The following is a 23270-nucleotide window of genomic DNA, read 5'->3' as shown; positions in this document are numbered from 1 at the left end:
TCTCTCTGCCGAAGTGTGATAAATGGCAGTTAGAAAGATTACCTGTAAACATCTGACATTATTCTCTGACTATATAAGCTGTGTTTTTATGCATCTCTCCACTTCACCTGACGAAGGAGCAGCGCTCCGAAAGCTTGTGATTTCAAATAAAGCTGTTGGACTATAACCTGGTGTTGTGTGATTTCTTACTGCTTCTCCGACAGTGCAGCCCTCCCTCAGTACTGCCCCTCCGACAGTGCAGAGCTCCCTCAGTACTGCCCCTCCGACGATGCAGCGCTCCCTCAGTACTGCCCCTCCGACAGTGCGGTGCTCCTTCAGTACTGCACCTCCGACAGTGCAGCGCTCCCTCAATAATTCCCCTCCGACAGGGCAGCACTCCCTCTGTACTGCCCCTCCGACAGTGCGGCGCTCCTTCAGTACTGCCCCTCCGACAGTGCGGCGCTCCCTCAGTACTGCCCCTCCGACAGTGCGGCGCTCCCTCAGTACTGCCCCTCCGACAGTGCGGCGCTCCCTCAGTACCGCCCCTCTGACAGTGCGTCACTCCCTCAGTACTGACCCTCCAATATTGCGGCGCCCCCTCAGTACTGCCCCTCCGACAGTGCAGAGCTCCCTCAGTACTGTCCCTCCGACAGTGCAGTGCTCCCTCAGTACTGTCCCTCCGACAGTGCAGCGCTCCCTCAGTACTGCCCCTCCGACAGTGCGGCACTCCATCAGTATTACCCCTCCGACAGTGCAGTGCTCCCTCAGTACTGTCCCTCCGACAGTGCAGCGCTCCCTCAGTACTGTCCCTCCAACAGTGCAGAGCTCCCTCAGTACTGCCCCTCCGACGATGCAGCGCTCCCTCAGTACTGCCCCTCCGACAGTGCGGCGCTCCTTCAGTACTGCCCCTCCAACAGTGCAGCGCTCCCTCAAGTACTGCCCCTCCGACAATGCGGCGCTCCCTCAGTACTGCCCCTCCGACAGTGCAGCGCTCCCTCAATACTGCCCCTCCGAGTATGCAGTGCTCCCTCAGTACTGCTCCACCGTCAGTGCTGCTCTCCCTCAGTACTGCTCCTCCGACAGTGCTGCTCTCCCTCAGTACTGCCTCTCTGACAGTGCGGCAGTCCCTCGGTACTGACCCTCCGACAGTGCAGCGCTCCCTCAGTATTGCCCCTCCGACAATGCAACCCTCCCTCAGTAATGCCCCTCCGACAGGGCAGCACTCCCTCTGTACTGCTCCTCTGACAGTGCGTCGCTCCCTCAGTACTGCCCCTCCGACAGTGCAGCGCTCCCTCAATACTGCCCCTCCGACAGTGCGGCGCTCCCTCAGTACTGCCCCTCCGACAGTGCGGCGCTCCCTCAGTATTGCCCCTCCGACAGTGCAGCGCTCCCTCAGTACTGTCCCTCCAACAGTGCAGAGCTCCCTCAGTACTGTCCCTCCGACAGTGCAGAGCTCCCTCAGTACTGCCCCTCCGACAGTGCAGCGCTCCCTCAATACTGCCCCTCCGACAGTGCGGCGCTCCCTCAGTACTGCCCCTCCGACAGTGCGGCGCTCCCTCAGTATTGCCCCTCCGACAGTGCAGCGCTCCCTCAGTACTGCCCCTCCGACAGTGCAGAGCTCCCTCAGTATTGCCCCTCCGACAGTGCGGCACTCCCTCAGTACTGCCCCTCCGACAGTGCAGTGCTCCCTCAGTATTGCCCCTCCGACAGTGCAGCGCTCCCTCAGTACTGTCCCTCCGACAGTGCAGAGCTCCTCAGGACTGCCCCTCCGACAGTGCAGCGCTCCCTCAGTACTGCCCCTCCGACAGTGCGGCGCTCCCTCAGTACTGCCCCTCCGACAGTGCGGCACTCCATCAGTACTGCCCCCTAATGCATGGGGTGACTGCAGCAGTTAAAGAACACCAAACAACAAGGCAAGAAATGGACATTTATTAAGAATTAATTTTAAAAAAGGAAACTAGGCACCAATTGAACCCCTCCCAGGAGAGGGGATACACAGCGTCCAATCAAACCCTGTCCCACTGCTGGGTAGCACAGGGTGACACATTGGGAGCACTGGACTGTTTATAAGTGCACAGCAAGAGTTACAGCCACTGGACTGTATCCACAGACAGAAGCTAATAATCCTCTCTTACACTCTGACTCTAGTTTCAGGAGAGGATGTGACTGTGCCGATCAGAAGCGACTCGACTCCGATTGGGGGCCCTGCAGTTACTGAGGAACATCACGAGACTGAGGGTCAAAGAGTGGAGGGGGAAACCCCCACAGGTACAAAGGTCACTGGGGTCCGGGTTATGTTCCTGGTTTGTAACGGAAGGCCAGGCAAACGGAACTAACTTACATTTCTATAGCGCCTTTCACATCCTTGGGGCATCTTTACAGGCAATGAAGTGGTTGTGAAGTGTAACCACTGGTGTAATGTAGGAAACGAGGCAGATCATTTAAACACAGCAAGCTCCCACAAACAGCAATGTTAAAGTGACCAGATAATCGGTTTTAGTGATGTTGTTTGACGGATAAATGTTGACCAGGACACCGGGTGAACTCCCCTGCTCTTCTTCAAATAGTGCCGTGTGATCATTTACATCCACCTGAGAGAGCAGGCGGAGCCTTACTGTAACGTTTCATCGGAAAGGCAATATCTCCAACAGTGCAGTGCTCCCTCAGTACTGACCCTCCGACAGTGCAGCGCTCCCTCAGTACTGCCCCTCCGACAGTGCAGCACTCCCTCAGTACTGCCCCTCCGACATTGCAGCCCTCCCTCAGTACTGCCCCTCCGACAGTGCAGCCCTCCCTCAGTACTGCCCCTCCGACAGTGCAGCGCTCCCTCAGTACCGCCCCTCTGACAGTGCAGCGCTCCCTCAGTACCGCCCCTCTGACAGTGCAGCCCTCCCTCAGTACTGACCCTCCGACAGTGCAGCGCTCCCTCAGTACTGCCCCTCCAACAGTGCAGCCCTCCCTCAGTACTGCCCCTCCGACAGTGCAGCGCTCCCTCAGTACTGACCCTCCGACAGTGCAGCCCTCCCTCAGTACTGACCCTCCAACAGGGCAGCGCTCCCTCAGTACAGCCCCTCTGATAGTGCAGCCCCCCCTCAGTACTGCCCCTCCGACAGTGCAGCGCTCCCTCAGTGCTGCCCCTCCGACAGTGCAGCGCTCCCTCAGTACTGACCCTCTGACAGTGCAGCGCTCCCTCAGCACTGACCCTCCGACAGTGCGGCGCTCCCTCAGTACTGACCCTCCGACAGTGCGGCGCTCCTTCAGTACTGCCCCTCCCACAGTGCGGCGCTCCCTCAGTACTGACCCTCCGACAGTGCAGCGCTCCCTCAGTACTGACCCTCCGACAGTGCAGCGCTCCCTCAGTACCCGCCCCTCCGACAGTGCAGCTCTCCCTCACTACTGCTGCTCCGGTGTGGAGATGGACTGGGGTGGACAAATGTAAGAAATCACACAACACCAGGTTATAGTCCAACAGCTTTATTTGAAATCACAAGCTTTCGGAGCGCTGCTCCTTCGTCAGGTGAAGTGGAGAGATGCATAAAAACACAGCTTATATAGTCAGAGAATAATGCCAGATGTTTACAGGTAATCTTTCTAACTGCCATTTATCACATCTCAGCAGAGAGATAATCACAGCAATCAAAGGTGTAAATGGTGTCCAAACAGGTCAGGCAGGAAAACATTACATCAAAGAACAATGAGGTGGGGTCACAAGGGGTCAAATGTTGCAGATGCTGGCGTCTGTATGAAAAACAAAAAAACAGACAAAAAACATTGTCTGTAATGTTTTCCTGACTGACCTGTTTGGACACCATTTACACCTTTGATTGCTGTGATTATCTCTCTGCCGAGATGTGATAAATGGCAGTTAGAAAGATTACCTGTAAACATCTGACATTATTCTCTGACTATATAAGCTGTGTTTTTATGCATCTCTCCACTTCACCTGACGAAGGAGCAGCGCTCCGAAAGCTTGTGATTTCAAATAAAGCTGTTGGACTATAACCTGGTGTTGTGTGATTTCTTACTGCTTCGCCGACAGTGCAGCCCTCCCTCAGTACTGCCCCTCCGACAGTGCAGAGCTCCCTCAGTACTGCCCCTCCGACGATGCAGCGCTCCCTCAGTACTGCCCCTCCGACAGTGCGGTGCTCCTTCAGTACTGCACCTCCGACAGTGCAGCGCTCCCTCAATAATTCCCCTCCGACAGGGCAGCACTCCCTCTGTACTGCCCCTCCGACAGTGCGGCGCTCCTTCAGTACTGCCCCTCCAACAGTGCAGCGCTCCCTCAAGTACTGCCCCTCCGACAATGCGGCGCTCCCTCAGTACTGCCCCTCCGACAGTGCAGCGCTCCCTCAATACTGCCCCTCCGAGTGTGCAGTGCTCCCTCAGTACTGCTCCACCGTCAGTGCTGCTCTCCCTCAGTACTGCTCCTCCGACAGTGCTGCTCTCCCTCAGTACTGCCTCTCTGACAGTGTGGCGCTCCCTCAGTACTGACCCTCCGACACTGCAGCTCTCCCTCGGTACTGACCCTCCGACAGTGCGGCAGTCCCTCGGTACTGACCCTCCGACAGTGCAGCGCTCCCTCAGTATTGCCCCTCCGACAATGCAACCCTCCCTCAGTAATGCCCCTCCGACAGGGCAGCACTCCCTCTGTACTGCTCCTCTGACAGTGCGTCGCTCCCTCAGTACTGACCCTCTGACAGTGCGGTGCTTCCTCAGTACTGCCCCTCCGACAGTGCAGCGCTCCCTCAGTACTGCCCCTCCGACAGTGCAGCGCTCCCTCAGTACCGCCCCTCCGACAGTGCGGCGCTCCCTCAGTACTGCCCCTCCGACAGTGCAGCGCTCCCTCAATACTGCCCCTCCGACAGTGCAGCACTCCCTCTGTACTGCTCCTCTGACAGTGTGGCGCTCCCTCAGTACTGTCCCTCCGACAGTGCAGAGCTCCCTCAGTACTGTCTCTCCGACAGTGCGGTGCTCCCTCAGTACTGCCCCTCCGACAGTGCGGCGCTCCCTCAGTACTGCCCCTCCGACAGTGCGGCGCTCCCTCAGTACTGCCCCTCCGACAGTGCAGCACTCCCTCAGTACTGCCCCTCCGACAGTGCAGCCCTCCCTCAGTACTGCCCCTCCGACAGTGCAGCGCTCCCTCAGTACCGCCCCTCTGACAGTGCAGCGCTCCCTCAGTACCGCCCCTCTGACAGTGCAGCCCTCCCTCAGTACTGACCCTCCGACAGTGCAGCGCTCCCTCAGTACTGCCCCTCCAACAGTGCAGCCCTCCCTCAGTACTGCCCCTCCGACAGTGCAGCGCTCCCTCAGTACTGACCCTCCGACAGTGCAGCCCTCCCTCAGTACTGACCCTCCAACAGGGCAGCGCTCCCTCAGTACAGCCCCTCTGATAGTGCAGCCCCCCCTCAGTACTGCCCCTCCGACAGTGCAGCGCTCCCTCAGTGCTGCCCCTCCGACAGTGCAGCGCTCCCTCAGTACTGACCCTCTGACAGTGCAGCGCTCCCTCAGCACTGACCCTCCGACAGTGCGGCGCTCCCTCAGTACTGACCCTCCGACAGTGCGGCGCTCCTTCAGTACTGCCCCTCCCACAGTGCGGCGCTCCCTCAGTACTGACCCTCCGACAGTGCAGCGCTCCCTCAGTACTGACCCTCCGACAGTGCAGCGCTCCCTCAGTACCGCCCCTCCGACAGTGCAGCTCTCCCTCACTACTGCTGCTCCGGTGTGGAGATGGACTGGGGTGGACAAATGTAAGAAATCACACAACACCAGGTTATAGTCCAACAGCTTTATTTGAAATCACAAGCTTTCGGAGCGCTGCTCCTTCGTCAGGTGAAGTGGAGAGATGCATAAAAACACAGCTTATATAGTCAGAGAATAATGCCAGATGTTTACAGGTAATCTTTCTAACTGCCATTTATCACATCTCAGCAGAGAGATAATCACAGCAATCAAAGGTGTAAATGGTGTCCAAACAGGTCAGGCAGGAAAACATTACATCAAAGAACAATGAGGTGGGGTCACAAGGGGTCAAATGTTGCAGATGCTGGCGTCTGTATGAAAAACAAAAAAACAGACAAAAAACATTGTCTGTAATGTTTTCCTGACTGACCTGTTTGGACACCATTTACACCTTTGATTGCTGTGATTATCTCTCTGCCGAGGTGTGATAAATGGCAGTTAGAAAGATTACCTGTAAACATCTGACATTATTCTCTGACTATATAAGCTGTGTTTTTATGCATCTCTCCACTTCACCTGACGAAGGAGCAGCGCTCCGAAAGCTTGTGATTTCAAATAAAGCTGTTGGACTATAACCTGGTGTTGTGTGATTTCTTACTGCTTCGCCGACAGTGCAGCCCTCCCTCAGTACTGCCCCTCCGACAGTGCAGAGCTCCCTCAGTACTGCCCCTCCGACGATGCAGCGCTCCCTCAGTACTGCCCCTCCGACAGTGCGGTGCTCCTTCAGTACTGCACCTCCGACAGTGCAGCGCTCCCTCAATAATTCCCCTCCGACAGGGCAGCACTCCCTCTGTACTGCCCCTCCGACAGTGCGGCGCTCCTTCAGTACTGCCCCTCCAACAGTGCAGCGCTCCCTCAAGTACTGCCCCTCCGACAATGCGGCGCTCCCTCAGTACTGCCCCTCCGACAGTGCAGCGCTCCCTCAATACTGCCCCTCCGAGTGTGCAGTGCTCCCTCAGTACTGCCTCTCTGACAGTGTGGCGCTCCCTCAGTACTGACCCTCCGACACTGCAGCTCTCCCTCGGTACTGACCCTCCGACAGTGCGGCAGTCCCTCGGTACTGACCCTCCGACAGTGCAGCGCTCCCTCAGTATTGCCCCTCCGACAATGCAACCCTCCCTCAGTAATGCCCCTCCGACAGGGCAGCACTCCCTCTGTACTGCTCCTCTGACAGTGCGTCGCTCCCTCAGTACTGACCCTCTGACAGTGCGGTGCTTCCTCAGTACTGCCGCTCCGACAGTGCAGCGCTCCCTCAGTACTGCCCCTCCGACAGTGCAGCGCTCCCTCAGTACCGCCCCTCCGACAGTGCGGCGCTCCCTCAGTACTGCCCCTCCGACAGTGCAGCGCTCCCTCAATACTGCCCCTCCGACAGTGCAGCACTCCCTCTGTACTGCTCCTCTGACAGTGTGGCGCTCCCTCAGTACTGTCCCTCCGACAGTGCAGAGCTCCCTCAGTACTGTCTCTCCGACAGTGCAGCGCTCCCTCAGTACTGTCCCTCCGACAGTGCAGAGCTCCCTCAGTACTGCCCCTCCGACAGTGCGGCACTCCATCAGTACTGCCCCTCCGACAGTGCAGCGCTCCCTCAATACTGCCCCTCCGACAGTGCAGCACTCCCTCTGTACTGCTCCTCTGACAGTGTGGCGCTCCCTCAGTACTGTCCCTCCGACAGTGCAGCGCTCCCTCAGTACTGTCCCTCCGACAGTGCAGAGCTCCCTCAGTACTGCCCCTCCGACAGTGCGGCCCTCCCTCAGTACTGCCCCCTAATGCATGGGGTGACTGCAGCAGTTAAAGAACACCAAACAACAAGGCAAGAAATGGACATTTATTAAGAATTAATTTTAAAAAAGGAAACTAGGCACCAATTGAACCCCTCCCAGGAGAGGGGATACACAGCGTCCAATCAAACCCTGTCCCACTGCTGGGTAGCACAGGGTGACACATTGGGAGCACTGGACTGTTTATAAGTGCACAGCAAGAGTTACAGCCACTGGACTGTATCCACAGACAGAAGCTAATAATCCTCTCTTACACTCTGACTCTAGTTTCAGGAGAGGATGTGACTATGCCGATCAGAAGCGACTCGACTCCGATTGGGGACCCTACAGTTACTGAGGAACATCACGAGACTGAGGGTCAAAGAGTGGAGGGGGAAACCCCCACAGGTACAAAGGTCACTGGGGTCCGGGTTATGTTCCTGGTTTGTAACGGAAGGTCAGGCAAACGGAACTAACTTACATTTCTACAGCGCCTTTCACAACCTTGGGGCATCTTTACAGGCAATGAAGTGGTTGTGAAGTGTAACCACTGGTGTAATGTAGGAAACGAGGCAGATCATTTAAACACAGCAAGCTCCCACAAACAGCAATGTTAAAGTGACCAGATAATCGGTTTTAGTGATGTTGTTTGACGGATAAATGTTGACCAGGACACCGGGTGAACTCCCCTGCTCTTCTTCAAATAGTGCCGTGTGATCATTTACATCCACCTGAGAGAGCAGGCGGAGCCTCACTGTAACGTTTCATCGGAAAGACAACATCTCCAACAGTGCAGTGCTCCCTCAGTCCTGCCCCTCCGACAGTGCAGCACTCCCTTAGTACTGCCCCTCCGACAGTGCAGCGCTCCCTCAGTACTGCCCCTCCGACAGGGCAGCGCTCCCTCAGTACTGCCCCTCCGACAGTGCAGCGCTCCCTCAGTACTGCCCCTCCGACAGTGCGGCGCTCCCTCAGTACTGACCCTCCGACAGTGCAGCACTCCCTCAGTACTGCCCCTCCGACAGTGCAGCCCTCCCTCAGTACTGCCCCTCCGACAGTGCAGCGCTCCCTCAGTACTGCCCCTCCGACAGTGCGGCGCTCCCTCAGTACTGCCCCTCCGACAGTGCGGTGCTCCCTCAGTACTGCCCCTCCGACAGTGCGGCGCTCCCTCAGTACTGCCCCTCCGACAGTGCAGCACTCCCTCAGTACTGCCCCTCCGACAGTGCAGCCCTCCCTCAGTACTGCCCCTCCGACAGTGCAGCGCTCCCTCAGTACTGACTCTCCGACAGTGCAGCGCTCCCTCAGTACTGACCCTCCGACAGGGCAGCGCTCCCTCAGTACTGACCCTCCGACAGTGCAGCGCTCCCTCAGTACTGACCCTCCGACAATGCAGCGCTCCCTCAGCACTGCCCCTCCGACAGTGCAGCGATTCCTCAGTTCTGACCCTCCGACAGTGCAGCCCTCCCTCAGTACAACCCCTTCGACAGTGAGGCGCTCCCTCGGTACTGCCCCTCCAACAGTGCAGCGCTCCCACAGTACTGTCCCTCCGACAGTGCAGCGCTCCCTCAGTACTGCCCCTCCGACAGTGCAGCGCTCCCTCAGTACTGCCCCTCTGACAGTGCGGCACTCCCTCAGTACTGTGCCTCTGACAGTGCAGCGCTCCCTCAGCACTGCCCCTCCAACAGTGCAACACTCCCTCAGTACTGCCCCTCCGACAGTGCGGCGCTCCCTCAGCACTGCCCCTCCGACAGTGCGGCGCTCCCTCAGTACTGCCCCTCCGAGTGTGCAGCGCTCCCTCAGCACTGCCCCTCTCACAGTGCAGCGCTCCCTCAGTACTGCCCCTCCGATAGTGCAGCACTCCCTCAGTACTGCCCCTCCGACAGTGCGGCGCTCCCTCAGTACTGCCCCTCCGACAGTGCGGTGCTCCCTCAGTACCGCCCCTCCGACACTGCGGCGCTCCCTCAGTACTGCCCATCTGACAGTGCGGTGCTCCCTCAGTACTGCCCCTCCGACAGTGCAGCGCTCCCTCAGTAATGCCCCTCCGACAAGGCAGCACTCTCTCTGTACTGCCCCTCCGACAGTGCGGTGCTCCTTCAGTACTGCCCCTCCGACAGTGCAGCGCTCCCTCAATACTGCCCCTCCGAGTGTGCGGCGCTCCCTCAGTACTGACCCTCCGACACTGCAGCTCTCCCTCGGCACTGACCCTCCGACAGTGCGGCAGGCGCTCGGTACTGACCCTACGACAGTGCGGCAGTCCATTAGTACTGCCCCTCCGACAGTGCAGCGCTCCCTCAGTACTGCCCCTCCGACAATGCAACCCTCCCTCAGTACTGCCCCTCCCACAGGGCAGCACTCCCTCTGTACTGCTCCTCCGACACTGCAGCTCTCCCTCAGTACTGACCCTCCGACAGTGCGGCAGGCGCTCGGTACTGACCCTCCGACAGTGCAGCGCTCCCTCAGTGTTGCCCCTCCGACAATGCAACCCTCCCTCAGTACTGCCCCTCCCACAGGGCAGCACTCCCTCTGTACTGCTCCTCTGACAGTGCGGCGCTCCCTCAGTACTGCCCCTCCGACAGTGCAGCACTCCCTCAGTACTGCCCCTCCGACAGTGCAGCCCTCCCTCAGTACTGCCCCTCCGACAGTGCAGCGCTCCCTCAGTACTGCCCCTCCGACAGTGCAGCGCTCCCTCAGTACTGACTCTCCGACAGTGCAGCGCTCCCTCAGTACTGACCCTCCGACAGGGCAGCGCTCCCTCAGTACTGACCCTCCGACAGTGCAGCGCTCCCTCAGTACTGACCCTCCGACAGTGCAGCGCTCCCTCAGCACTGCCCCTCCGACAGTGCAGCTATTCCTCAGTACTGACCCTCCGACAGTGCAGCCCTCCCTCAGTACAACCCCTTCGACAGTGAGGCGCTCCCTCGGTACTGCCCCTCCAACAGTGCAGCGCTCCCACAGTACTGTCCCTCCGACAGTGCAGCGCTCCCTCAGTACTGCCCCTCCGACAGTGCAGCGCTCCCTCAGTACTGCCCCTCTGACAGTGCGGCACTCCCTCAGTACTGTGCCTCTGACAGTGCAGCGCTCCCTCAGCACTGCCCCTCCAACAGTGCAACACTCCCTCAGTACTGCCCCTCCGACAGTGCGGCGCTCCCTCAGCACTGCCCCTCCGACAGTGCGGCGCTCCCTCAGTACTGCCCCTCCGAGTGTGCAGCGCTCCCTCAGCACTGCCCCTCTCACAGTGCAGCGCTCCCTCAGTACTGCCCCTCCGATAGTGCAGCACTCCCTCAGTACTGCCCCTCCGACAGTGCGGCGCTCCCTCAGTACTGCCCCTCCGACATTGCGGTGCTCCCTCAGTACCGCCCCTCCGACACTGCGGCGCTCCCTCAGTACTGCCCATCTGACAGTGCGGTGCTCCCTCAGTACTGCCCCTCCGACAGTGCAGCGCTCCCTCAGTAATGCCCCTCCGACAAGGCAGCACTCTCTCTGTACTGCCCCTCCGACAGTGCGGTGCTCCTTCAGTACTGCCCCTCCGACAGTGCAGCGCTCCCTCAATACTGCCCCTCCGAGTGTGCGGCGCTCCCTCAGTACTGCCCCTCCGACACTGCAGCTCTCCCTCGGCACTGACCCTCCGACAGTGCGGCAGGCGCTCGGTACTGACCCTCCAACAGTGCGGCAGTCCATTAGTACTGCCCCTCCGACAGTGCAGCGCTCCCTCAGTACTGCCCCTCCGACAATGCAACCCTCCCTCAGTACTGCCCCTCCCACAGGGCAGCACTCCCTCTGTACTGACCCTCCCACAGGGCAGCACTCCCTCTGTACTGCCCCTCTGACAGTGCGGCACTCCCTCTGTACTGCTCCTCCGACAGTGCGGCACTCCCTCAGTACTGTCCCTCCGACAGTGCGGTGCTCCCTCAGTACTGCCCCTCCCACAGGGCAGCACTCCCTCTGTACTGCTCCTCCGACAGTGCGGCGCTCCCTCTGTACTGCTCCTCTGACAGTGCGGCACTCCATCAGTACTGCCCCTCCGACAGTGCGGCGCTCCCTCAGTACTGCCCCCTAATGCCACGCGTGTGTGAGAGAACATGGGGTGACTGCAGCAGTTCAAGGACACCAAACAACAAGGCAAGAAATGGACATGTATTAAGAATTAATTAAAAAAAAGGAAACTAGGCACCAATTGAACCCCTCCCAGGAGAGGGGATACACAGCGTCCAATCAAACCCTGTTGTAAGGGGGGCATCTTTTAACTGATTTAAGGTAATTTTCCTGGTCTTGCAGCCTTTGCCTGCACTCTGACCAATTTCCAATAAACCAATTTTCAAACAGCGGTTTCGAATCGCTACCCCACCTTCCAGTTCTGACAAGAGGACTTATAATTAATGATATATTAAAAGGAACAAGTGGTTTTGATGTGAGAAATTCAAACTTTTATTAAACTAAAGAAACTATAATCAAATATTAAACCATACCACACGTGCACAGTAATTACAGTAAAATTGCTTGAATGGGGGAAACAGACGGTAAAAACGAGGGGTAAGTGGCTACAATGTTGATTAAACAATCTTAGCAATATCCCCTTAATCACCATCCCCCAACTCCTTACTAGGTTGCCTTGTTGAGGAGTCAGAAACTCTGCTCACCTGTGGTCCAGCGAAGTGAGAGAGAGAGAGAGAGAGAGAGAGAGGCTCACCTGTGGTCCAGCGAAGTGAGAGAGAGAGAGAGAGAGGCTCACCTGTGGTCCAGCGAAGTGAGAGAGAGAGAGAGAGAGAGAGAGAGAGAGGCTCACCTGTGGTCCAGCGAAGTGAGAGAGAGAGAGAGAGAGAGGCTCACCTGTGGTCCAGCGAAGTGAGAGAGAGAGAGAGAGAGAGAGAGAGAGAGGCTCACCTGTGGTCCAGCGAAGTGAGAGAGAGAGAGAGAGAGAGAGAGAGGCTCACCTGTGGTCCAGCGAAGTGAGAGAGAGAGAGAGAGAGAGGCTCACCTGTGGTCCAGCGAAGTGAGAGAGAGAGAGAGAGAGAGAGAGAGGCTCACCTGTGGTCCAGCGAAGTGAGAGAGAGAGAGAGAGAGAGAGGCTCACCTGTGATCCCAGGAAGTAAAGAGCGCGATAGCTTCTCAGCAGCTATCTTATATACCTTGTGAGCCCCCCCCCCTCTGCTGTTTGCCTGTCTGGAAAATTCGTGCCCAAAAAGTTCCAATTCACAAGAGAAAAGCTGTGATTGGCTAACTCAAAGTGGTTGGACTGGGTTAGTGTGTCTGCACTGTGGGGCCGAAATGTTCCCGCCCACATCCGGAGTTTACCTGGGCTAAAACAAAAGGGAATACAGCAGCCCTATTGTCCAGAATGCTCGGTGATTTAAAAACCCATTTGTTGAGTCTGTGTTTTCAAATGCAGTTATACTGAATAACAGGACACAGACTACAGAAGTAAGTAAACAGGTCTTTAGTGATTGAGGGTCAGGGCTGAACTGAGATACACTTTGCTCCGCAGGGTTTATATCACCACCGGTACTACAATGTACAGGAGCCATCAAAAAGTAGTCCATCACCTTAAGGTATCCTCTTAAGGTAGTACAGGTTACATACACTACAATTCCTCCCCTTTTAGCTTAACAGTGTACACCCCAAATTAAAACATTACATGGATAACATAGATACAATTTACACACAAGAACTTTTCAAAGATTCAGTCTCTGAGGAGGCCTCCTGATCCGGCCCAGATAACGCCTTTCAGGGGTCTCTGGTTCTCGTTGCTGGGGTGACTCATCCACTTGATCTCCTATGGATTTAACATCATCCAATACGTTCGAGTTTGAGGTAGATGCTACAGGCTCAATAAGTTCTTCAACTGGTGTCTCTGCCGTAGACATGGGGTCGACCCTTGTTCTCGATTCCACAAGTTGGTCAGCATGACGTCATATTACGTTCTCTCCAACGTCTACCGTGTACATCAAGGGTCCTTGTCGTGCACGAATTGTTCCAGGTTGCCATTTATCATTCCTATAGTCCCTGGTCAACACTGGTTGTCCTATTCCAAAACTACGAGTGGCCTTTTTATTTACATGCTGGAATTGCTTGTTTTCGACTTCCCGTCGCACATTGGGTTTTAACAAATCCAACCGGGACCGCAACCTTCTGTTATAGAACATTATGGCAGGGCTTTGATTTGTCACTGAATGCGTGGCGTTCCGATATGCCATTAGGAAATTGTCCACCTTGTGTTGTAGTGGAATATGATCTTCACTCATGGCCTTTATCGCCTTTTTGAACGTTTGTACAAATCTCTCGGCCAACCCATTTGTAGCCGGATGATATGGGGCAGATGTATCGTGTTTCACCCCATTCTTTTTCATGAATTTCTGGAATTCTTCTGACACGAACTGTGGTCCGTTATCTGAACATATTTGCTCCGGCAACCCATTCCTTGCAAATATGGTTCTTAGAACTGCGATCGTCTTCTCAGAGGTCATGGTCGACATCTTAATCACTTCTGGCCATTTAGAATGTGCGTCTACTGCTATCAAAAACATGGAATCCATGAATGGACCTGCAAAGTCGATATGCACACGTTGCCATGGGGCTGAAGGCCATTCCCACGGATGCAGCGGTGCAATTGGAGGTGCATTTTGAACTTTTTGGCACACTGAGCAGCTTTTAGTCAGATCCTCTATTTGTTTGTCGATACCTGGCCACCACACATAAGCCCTAGCAAGGCTTTTCATCTTGACTCCCCCCAGATGACCTTCGTGCAATTCTTTCAGAACTCTCTTAATTTCGGAGGAATAATCACCCTTGTTCCATACATCAATGTTCCTTGACATACGGACAGCTGTTCTCGTCTGGCTGAGAATGCTGGTAACAGTGGTTCGCCATGTGCTGGCCATCCCTTCACTGTCAAGTCGTAGACCCGAGACAGTGTCGGGTCATTTCGGGTCTCTCTCTCTCAATACCCGCATTGGTGACTGGTAAGCATTCGATGATGGTCGAGTGAAATATCTCGACAGGGTCAACTGCCGGTGCCTCTTCCGCTGTAGGTAGTGGCAGGCACGACAGCCCATCAGCATTACCATGTTGCTTTGTACCTTTGAATTCAATATCATATTGATGTGCCCCTAGGAAAAGGGACCATCTCTGAAGCCTCTGCGCCGTCATTACCGGAACACCCTTCTTAGGGTTGAAAATGGAAACCAACGGCTGGTGATCTGTCAGCAGCGTAAACTTTTGGCCTTGCAGGTAATGGTTAAATTTCTTAACTCCCCACACGAGGCTGAGAGCCTCCCTATCTATCTGAGCATAGTTGCGCTCAGCGGAGGTCAATGATCTGGATGCGAAAGCGACTGGCCTTTCCGAGCCATCTGGAAACTTATGTGAGAGCACTGCCCCGATACCATATGGAGAAGCATCACAAGCTAAGCGAATAGGCAGCGTTGGATTAAAGTGAGCCAACACTTCCTTAGAGGTGATCAGTGCCTTGCTCTTTTGAAAAGCCCGCTTACAATCATCGCTCCACTTCCATGGTATTCCCATTTGCAAAAGAGTGTTTAGCGGGTGTAACACCGTGGATAAATTTGGAAGAAACTTGTGGTAATAGTTAACCAACCCGAGGAACGACCTCAACTGGGATACATTTTCCGGTGCAGGAGCTTTGACAACAGCTTCGATCTTGTCAGGTGACTTATGGAGACCCTCCTGGTCAATGACGTGGCCGCAGTACGAGATTCGCTTTTGAAAGAACTCGCATTTCTGGCGATTAGCTCTTAGCCCATATTCTTTCAATCTGGTGAGCCCCTGCTCCAAATTCGCGAGGTGATCCTTATCATCATCTCCTGTAATCAGGGTGTCATCCAGGTAGCATTGTGTGCCTGGGATTCCCTGCAATACCTGCTCCATGGCCCTTTGCCAAATCGCTGGAGCCGATGCCACTCCAAAAACCAGTCTATTATACCGATGTAAGCCCTTATGTGTGTTGATCATGAGATACTGACGTGACGCTTCATCAACTTCCATCTGTAGGTACGCCTGCACCAGGTCTATCTTGGTGAAGTGTTTCCCGCCAGACAGCGAAGCGAAGATATCTTCAATCCGCGGAAGCGGATATTGCACCGTGTGAAGAACCGGATTAACAGTGATCTTGAAATCGCCACAGATGCGAACCTTCCCAGGTTCCCCCGGCTTGTTGCTCAACGAACGCTTCATGACAGGAACAATGGGTGTGGCCCACTCGCTCCAGTCCACCTTGGACAGTACCCCCGAACGTTCTAGCCCTTCCAGCTCTGCTTCCACAGCAGGTCGTATCGCATAAGGCACCGGTCTGGCTTTGAAAAATTTTGGGTTTGCATGTTCTTCAACCTTGATGTTTGCCGTAATTCCTTTCAGTGTTCCCAGTCCCTGTTGGAACACCTCCTTAGCATCGTCTAAGATTTTGGACAGTCGTTTAGGTTTGACGTCGTCCTCCTTACAGGCATCTACAGTCAGTGCTTGTATGGAATGCCAGTCCACATTTATTCTCCGGATCCATTCCCGTCCCAGTAGTGGCGGACCTCCATCAGGTAACACATATAAGTCCATTTTCTGACTTTCTTTACCATTGTAGACCACATTTACTTTTATCTTTCCTTTGGGGTATACTATTTGCCCCGTGTATGTTTTCAATACAATCTCCGTATCCCTCAGGGGAATGTGCGAGAATAACCTTTTGTAATCTTGCTTATTCATGACCGTTAATGCCGACCCAGTGTCCAATTCCATCTTCACTTGGACTCCTGCTATCCGAAGCATGACCCAGATAGTTTGGTGGTCTGCTGTGTTACCCACATTATGTATTTTCAGACAACCCAGTTCCTTACTGCTGGAGTCTGAATCCGTCTTCTGTTTATCCGAACTGTTCTCTGTCACCTTGTGTACTTTTTTGTACTTCTCCTGCGGTGACTTTTTGCTGCTGGTCTTCTTTCCTGACCGGCATACTCTCGCTATGTGACCAAGTTTGCCACATTGCCTGCATTCTTTGTCTTTGAACCAGCACTGGTTCTGGTCATGCGTTGTCCTTCCACAACGATAGCACTTTACTGCGCCCAATGCCATTTCATTGGTGCTGAATTCCAATGGCCTTTGCTGTATCTCTGCAGCGCCCCGTGCTGCTGCCTCGTGGGATGCTGCAATGCTGAAAGCTTTGTCCAGCGTAAGGTCCTTTTCCTCTAGCAGTCGCTTCTGGGTTCCTTCCCTTAGGAGCCCACACACAAACTTATCTCTCAGTGCGTCTGCTAGTCCTGTTCCGAACTGGCAGTACTTTGATAACTTGCGCAGTTCTGTTCGGAATTCAGCGTTGCTTTCTTCTTTAAGTTGAATTCTTTTGTAGAATTTAAATCGTTCCGCTATCAGCAGCGGCGTGGGGTTTAAATGCTCTTGCAGGATAGTAACAATATCCGCGAAACTCTTCCCTACCGGTTTGTCTGGGGTTACAAGGTTCCTTATTAACCCGTACGTCTTCGCACCCATCGAGTTTAATAGGGTCAGTGCTTTCTTATCATCCGGTACCTCATTCGTTGTACAGTAAACTTCGATGCGTTCCACATAAGTGGCCCAATCTTCCACATCGTTATCAAAAGCAGTGATGTTACCCGTTTTTGGCATCCTTGCTGAGTTTCTCCTTTCCCTTCGGATATTATTATTTTTTTTTTTAAGATGGCGGCTTTTCCCGCGCTTGGCGGCTTTTCCCGCGCTTGTCTTCTTCCCCCGCCGACTTAAAATGGCGATTCCCGCGCTGTTGCCATCCACGCCTCCCAGCGGTCCTTTATTTTCCCCTGCGTTGCTGCTCTTGTTGCCCCGCCGCTCCCGCGGTCCTTGTGGCCATAAACGCTTTTCTGGCTGCTGCGCATCTTTGCCCCGATTGCAGTCCGGCCCCTGACACCGGCTGCGGTCGTGTTCTCCGCCCTTTTCGTCGTTTTCCCTCCCCTTCTCCCACTGACAACTCGGCCGACTTCCCCCCCGTGCCGCTTGATCGGGCTTACCCGCCGCTGTCGTAGAAGGGATGTTCACTGATGTTTGACTTCGTGGCCAGAAACCAACCCGGGTTTCCGATGGCCTCCCGTGCGATGCAGTGCTCAGCAGGATGTTGAGGGCGGATGCCCTTTTTCGACGCCCGTTTCTGAGGACGAAGCTTCCTTTGATGCAAAACTGCCGCTAGGTAAGATCAGACTCGTCACCACTGTTGAGTCTGTGTTTTCAAATGCAGTTATACTGAATAACAGGACACAGACTACAGAAGTAAGTAAACAGGTCGTTAGTGATTGAGGGTCAGGGCTGAACTGAGATGCACTTTGCTCCGCAGGGTTTATATACCGGTGTGGTCACCACTGGTACTACAATGTACAGGAGCCATCAAAAAGTAGTCCATCACCTTAAGGTATCCTCTTAAGGTAGTACAGGTTACATACACTACACCATTCATTGCTTAAACTGTAGCCTTTCAAAAGTCCATTCCAGGGTTTTAGTCTCTCATTGTGTGTCTGAGTAGTTATGAATGGCTGTGTCAACATAACAGTTTCAAATCGATTGTCTTGCGGTCAATTCTCAAGTGGGCAATTGCTTAAGTCAATAAACAAACCCCTCTGAAGAGAAAGGGGAACCTCCCTGTTTTGATTGACAGGTCTTTCACACACACACATTACAAGCTGCACAGGCTTTCCAAACCCCACGATTCTTGGCCAATGCTTTCTATGGCCATTTTAAAACCTTTTGTGATTGCCCAAACTCCAGGGAACGATATTATTAATAAAGTACTGTCTTCGGATGTGTGAATATTTTCCACAGAGCTCCACGACTCCAGTGTTGTCCACGTTCTTTCCATCTCCGAACAGTCTTTTGCGGTTCTGGCACATTTTTAAAACATTGTAGACAAGTCCCATCATCCAATTCTTCGTCCGCGACGTGGACCAATAATTTCAAATCTTCAGGGAAAATAGGGGAAATTTTGCAACCCCTACACTGTCCCACTGCTGGGTAGCACAGGGTGACACATTGGGAGCACTGGACTGTTTATAAGTGCACAGCAAGAGTTACAGCCACTGGACTGTATCCACAGACAGAAGCTAATAATCCTCTCTTACACTCTGACTCTAGTTTCAGGAGAGGATGTGACTGTGCCGATCAGAAGCGACTCGACCCCGATTGGGGGCCCTGCAGTTACTGAGGAACATCACGAGACTGAGGGTCAAAGAGTGGAGGGGGAAACCCCCACAGGTACAAAGGTCACTGGGGTCCGGGTTATGTTCCTGGTTTGTAACGGAAGGCAAGGCAAACGGAACTAACTTACATTTCTATAGCGCCTTTCACATCCTTGGGGCATCTTTACAGGCAATGAAGTGGTTGTGAAGTGTAACCACTGGTGTAATGTAGGAAACGAGGCAGATCATTTAAACACAGCAAGCTCCCACAAACAGCAATGTTAAAATGACCAGATAATCGGTTTTAGTGATGTTGTTTGACGGATAAATGTTGACCAGGACACCGGGTGAACTCCCCTGCTCTTCTTCAAATAGTGCCGTGTGATCATTTACATCCACCTGAGAGAGCAGGCGGAGCCTTACTGTAACGTTTCATCGGAAAGACAACATCTCCAACAGTGCAGTGCTCCCTCAGTACTGCCCCTCCGACAGTGCAGCACTCCCTTAGTACTGCCCCTCCGACAGGGCAGCGCTCCCTCAGTACTGCCCCTCCGACAGGGCAGCACTCCCTCAGTACTGCCCCTCCAACAGTGCAGCACTCCCTCAGTACTGCCCCTCCGACAGGGCAGCGCTCCCTCAGTACTGCCCCTCCAACAGTGCGGTGCCCCCTCAGTACTGCCCCTCCGACAGGGCAGCGCTCCCTCAGTACTGCCCCTCCGACAGTGCAGCGCTCCCTCAGTACTGCCCCTCCGACAGTGCGGCGCTCCCTCAGTACTGCCCCTCCGACAGGGCAGCGCTCCCTCAGTACTGCCCCTCCGACAGTGCAGCGCTCCCTCAGTACTGCCCCTCCGACAGGGCAGCGCTCCCTCAGTACTGCCCCTCCGACAGTGCAGCGCTCCCTCAGTACTGCCCCTCCGACAGTGCAGCGCTCCCTCAGTACTGCCCCTCCGACAGTGCGGCGCTCCCTCAGTACTGCCCCTCCGACAGGGCAGCGCTCCCTCAGTACTGCCCCTCTGACGATGCAGCGCTCCCTCAGTACTGCCCCTCCGACAGTGCGGCGCTCCCTCAGTACTGCCCCTCCGACAGTGCGGCGCTCCCTCAGCACTGCCCCAGTTTGGTGTCATCAGCGAATTTAGAAATTCTACTCTGTATTCCAATATCCAGGTCATTTATATATATCAAAAAAAGCAGTGGCCCCAGCACTGACCCTTGGGGAACACCACTGTCCACCATCCTCCAGTCTGAAAAACAGCCATTTACCACAACTCGCTGTTTCCTGTCCTTAAGCCAATTCCTTATCTAAGCTGCCACTGACCCACCTATTCCATGAGCCTCAATTTTGTTAACCAGCTTTCTGTGTGGTACTTTGTCAAACTCCTTCAGAAAATCCATGTAGACAACATCCATTGCATTCCCTTCATCAATCATCCCTGTTACTTCATCAAAAAATTCAATTAGATTAGTCAAACACGATCTGCCTTTTACAAATCCGTGTTGGCTCTCCTAATTAGCTTAAACCTCTCCAAGTGCCCGTTAATTTTTTCCTTGATTATTGTTTCTAAAACTTTACCCACCACTGATGTTAAACTGACCGGCCTGTAGTTACATTGGGGCGATTTTCCCACTGGAGGCGGGGTGGAGGCGGGTTTCAGTTTGGGTGGGTTCCAAACCCGTCTCCACTGATAGGTTTGAAAATGTTGTGATTTTCCCCTGATTGGCCAGTTGATTTCAGAGTTGTGGGTTGCCCTTGCTCAATTAGTGTTTTGGGATTGAAACTCGCCTCTGCTGATATCACTTTTCCAGCCTGATTTAAGGGCTGTTTGCTGCCTTGGATCATTCCACTGGATTTCTGTCCATGCTGCACCACCTGCGACATATTCCGAGAAACCACGGTGTCCCATTCCAAGGCAAGGGCCTCCCTGAGGTTCTCGGAGGAGGCGCTGCAAATGTTGGTTGAGGGGGTGAGAGCTGGCAGGGAGGTGCTCTTCCCCTCATCTGGGAGGGTGCAGCTGGCAAGGGATATAACCTCCAGATCTGTGTGCCGATTGGGTGAATGTTTATGTGTATTGATGAAATGCCATCCCTGTTGGAAAGCATAAAAATGATTTGATGGCAAAATGTTGGCGTCATGGCATCTGTTCTTTCGCCTTAGGCAGCTCCACATTGCGGGCACCGCCACACTTGCGTTGTCAGGTTGGAGGCCAGAGTGAAAGGAGGCCAGAGAGTCATGTCCATTGTCTATGATGTCTCAAGATGGAGCCAAGGACATGTGCCACAATGGGCAACCTATGCAGATCTGGCCAGGATAAGTGCATCTCGGGCAGCCGTGTGCTGCCGCTGCCGCTGCTGCTGGTCGGTAGACTGGCGCTCTCTCCTCCTCCTGCTCCTCCTCCAACTCCTCCTCCAGGTCCTCCTGAGGATGTAACTGGTAGAATAGATAAGGGAGAACCAGTGGATGTGGTGTATTTGAACTTTCAGAAGGCTTTCGATAAGGTCCTGCATAAGAGATTAGCGTGTAAAGTTAAAGCACATGTGATTGGGGGCAAGGTATTGACTTGGATAGAGAACTGGTTGGCAGACAGAAAGGAAAGAGTTGGAATAAACGGGTCTTTTTCCGAGTGGCAGGCAGTGACTAGTGGGGTACCGCAAGGATCGGTGCTAGGAACCCAGCTATTCACAATATATAGTAATGATCTAGATGAAGGAACTAGCAGATGCAGTATAATGTGGATAAATGCGAGGTTATCCACTTTGGTGGCAAAAACAGGAAGACAGATTATTATCTGATTGGGAGAAGGGGAAGTCGATTGGGAGAAGGGGAAGTGCAACGAGACCTGTGTGTCCTTGTGCACCAGTCGCTGAAGGTAAGCATGGCTTTGTCCGATCCTGTCACTGTTTTCCAAGTGCTCTGCTATTACATCTTTTATAATGGTCTCTAGCATTTTCCCCACTACCGATGTCAGGCTTACCGGTCTATAATTCCCCGTTTTCTCTCTACCACCTTTTTTGAATAGTGGGTTAACATTAGCTACCATCCAATCCATGGGAACTGTTCCAGAGTCTATAGAATTTTGGAAGATGACCAGCAATGCATCTACTATTTCTAGGGCCACTTCCTTAAGCACCCTAGGATGTAGATTATCAGGCCCTGGGGATTTATCGGCCTTCAATCTTGTCAATTTCCCTAACACCATTTCCCAACAAATACTGATTTCACAGAATCACAGAAACCCCACAGTGCAGATAGAGGCCATTTCGGCCCATCAAGCCTGCACCGACACATATCCCACCCTATCCCCGTAACCCCACGTATTTAATCCCCCTAACACTAAGGGTCAATTTATCATAGCCAATCAACCTAACCCGCACATCTTTGGACTGTGGGAGGAAACCGGAGCACCCGGAGTAAACCCACGCAAACACGGGGAGAATGTGCAAACTCCACACAGACAGTCGCCCGAGGCCGGATTCGAACCCGGGTCCCTGGCGCTGTGAGGCAACAGTGCTAACCACTATGCCACCGTTCTTTCAGTTCCTCCCTCTCATCAGACCCTATGTTCCCTGACATCTCTGGGAGGTTATTTGTGTCCTCCTTTGTGAAGACAGAACCAAAGAATGTATTTAATTGGTTTGCCATTTCTTTGTTCCCCATTATAAATTCCCCTGCAGATGCAGAGAGGATGTTTCCCCTCGTGGGGAAATCTAGAACTCGGGGGCACAGTCTCAGAATAAAGGGTCGCCCTTTTAGAACTGAGATGAGGAGGAATTTCTTCACAGATTTACGACCCTCTATCTGTGGAATTCTCTGCCTCAGAGAGCCGTGGAGGCTGGGTCATTAAATACATTTAAATTTGAGATAGACAAATTTTTGCAAGATAAGGGAGTGAAGGGTGATGGGGAGCGGGCGGGGAAGTGGCTTTGAGCCCAAGATCAGCCATGATCTTATTGAATGGCAGAGCAGGCTCGAGGGGCCAAGTGGCCTATTCCTGCTCCTATTTCTTATGTTCTTATATTCAGAATAGACTGACATCTCTTGAGAAGTGATGGTCAGCTATGGAGCATAGAAACCAGATCTTCATGGAAGTCATCTGGAGTAGGACTTCCAGTGCAGAAACGGGTCCTAATGGCCCCCCTGAAGTGCAGCAAGGTGCTGTCAAGCCACTTGCTAGCTCTGAAGTGGGGATGACCCATGAGAGGGATGTTGGTGGCAGACAACAAGGAAGTGGGGGCTCTTCTAAGAACATAAGAAATAGGAGCAGGAGTAGGTCAATCGGCCACTCGAGCCTGCTCCGCCATTTAATAAGATCATGGCTGATCTGATCCTAACCGCCAATCTACTATCACAGAACTATCTCCTGAATCTAACAGAATTAGACACATGAAATAGGAGCAGGATCAGGCTACAAGGCCCCTGGGCCCGCTCCGCTACCCACAGGGCCATGACCGATCCGAACCTAGACTCATGTCCAAATTCCTGCCCGCTCCCCGTAACCCTTAATTCCCTTTACTTCTAGGAAACTGTCTATTTCTGTTTTAAATTTATGTAATGATGTAGCTTCTACAGCTTTTTGGGGCAGCATATTCCATGGACCTACCACCCTCTGAGTGAAGTAGTTCCTCCTCATCTCAGTTTTGAAAGAGCAGCCCC

At 53.8% G+C, this 23270-nt stretch overlaps 1 protein-coding gene across 5 annotated transcripts in view; it reads left to right on the top strand.

Annotated features, from left to right (window-relative positions):
• The window catches only part of LOC147123861 (drebrin-like), a 254232-nt gene that overhangs the window by 206111 nt on the left and 24851 nt on the right, over positions 1 to 23270 (top strand). For all 5 annotated transcript variants that reach the window (XM_085976437.1, XM_085976439.1, XM_085976435.1 and 2 more), the window contains 3 exons: positions 2128 to 2247; positions 7761 to 7880; positions 18579 to 18698. In XM_085976437.1, coding sequence (XP_085832563.1) covers positions 2128 to 2247; positions 7761 to 7880; positions 18579 to 18698 — 360 coding nt within the window. The remainder of the gene's footprint in view (positions 1 to 2127; positions 2248 to 7760; positions 7881 to 18578; positions 18699 to 23270) is intronic.

The sequence above is a fragment of the Somniosus microcephalus genome, chromosome 2 (genome assembly GCF_052327205.1).
Source record: "Somniosus microcephalus isolate GS21.2 chromosome 2, FLI_Smic_1.0, whole genome shotgun sequence".
Taxonomy (NCBI): domain Eukaryota; kingdom Metazoa; phylum Chordata; class Chondrichthyes; order Squaliformes; family Somniosidae; genus Somniosus; species Somniosus microcephalus.
This window is presented reverse-complemented; position numbering and strand designations above follow the sequence as displayed.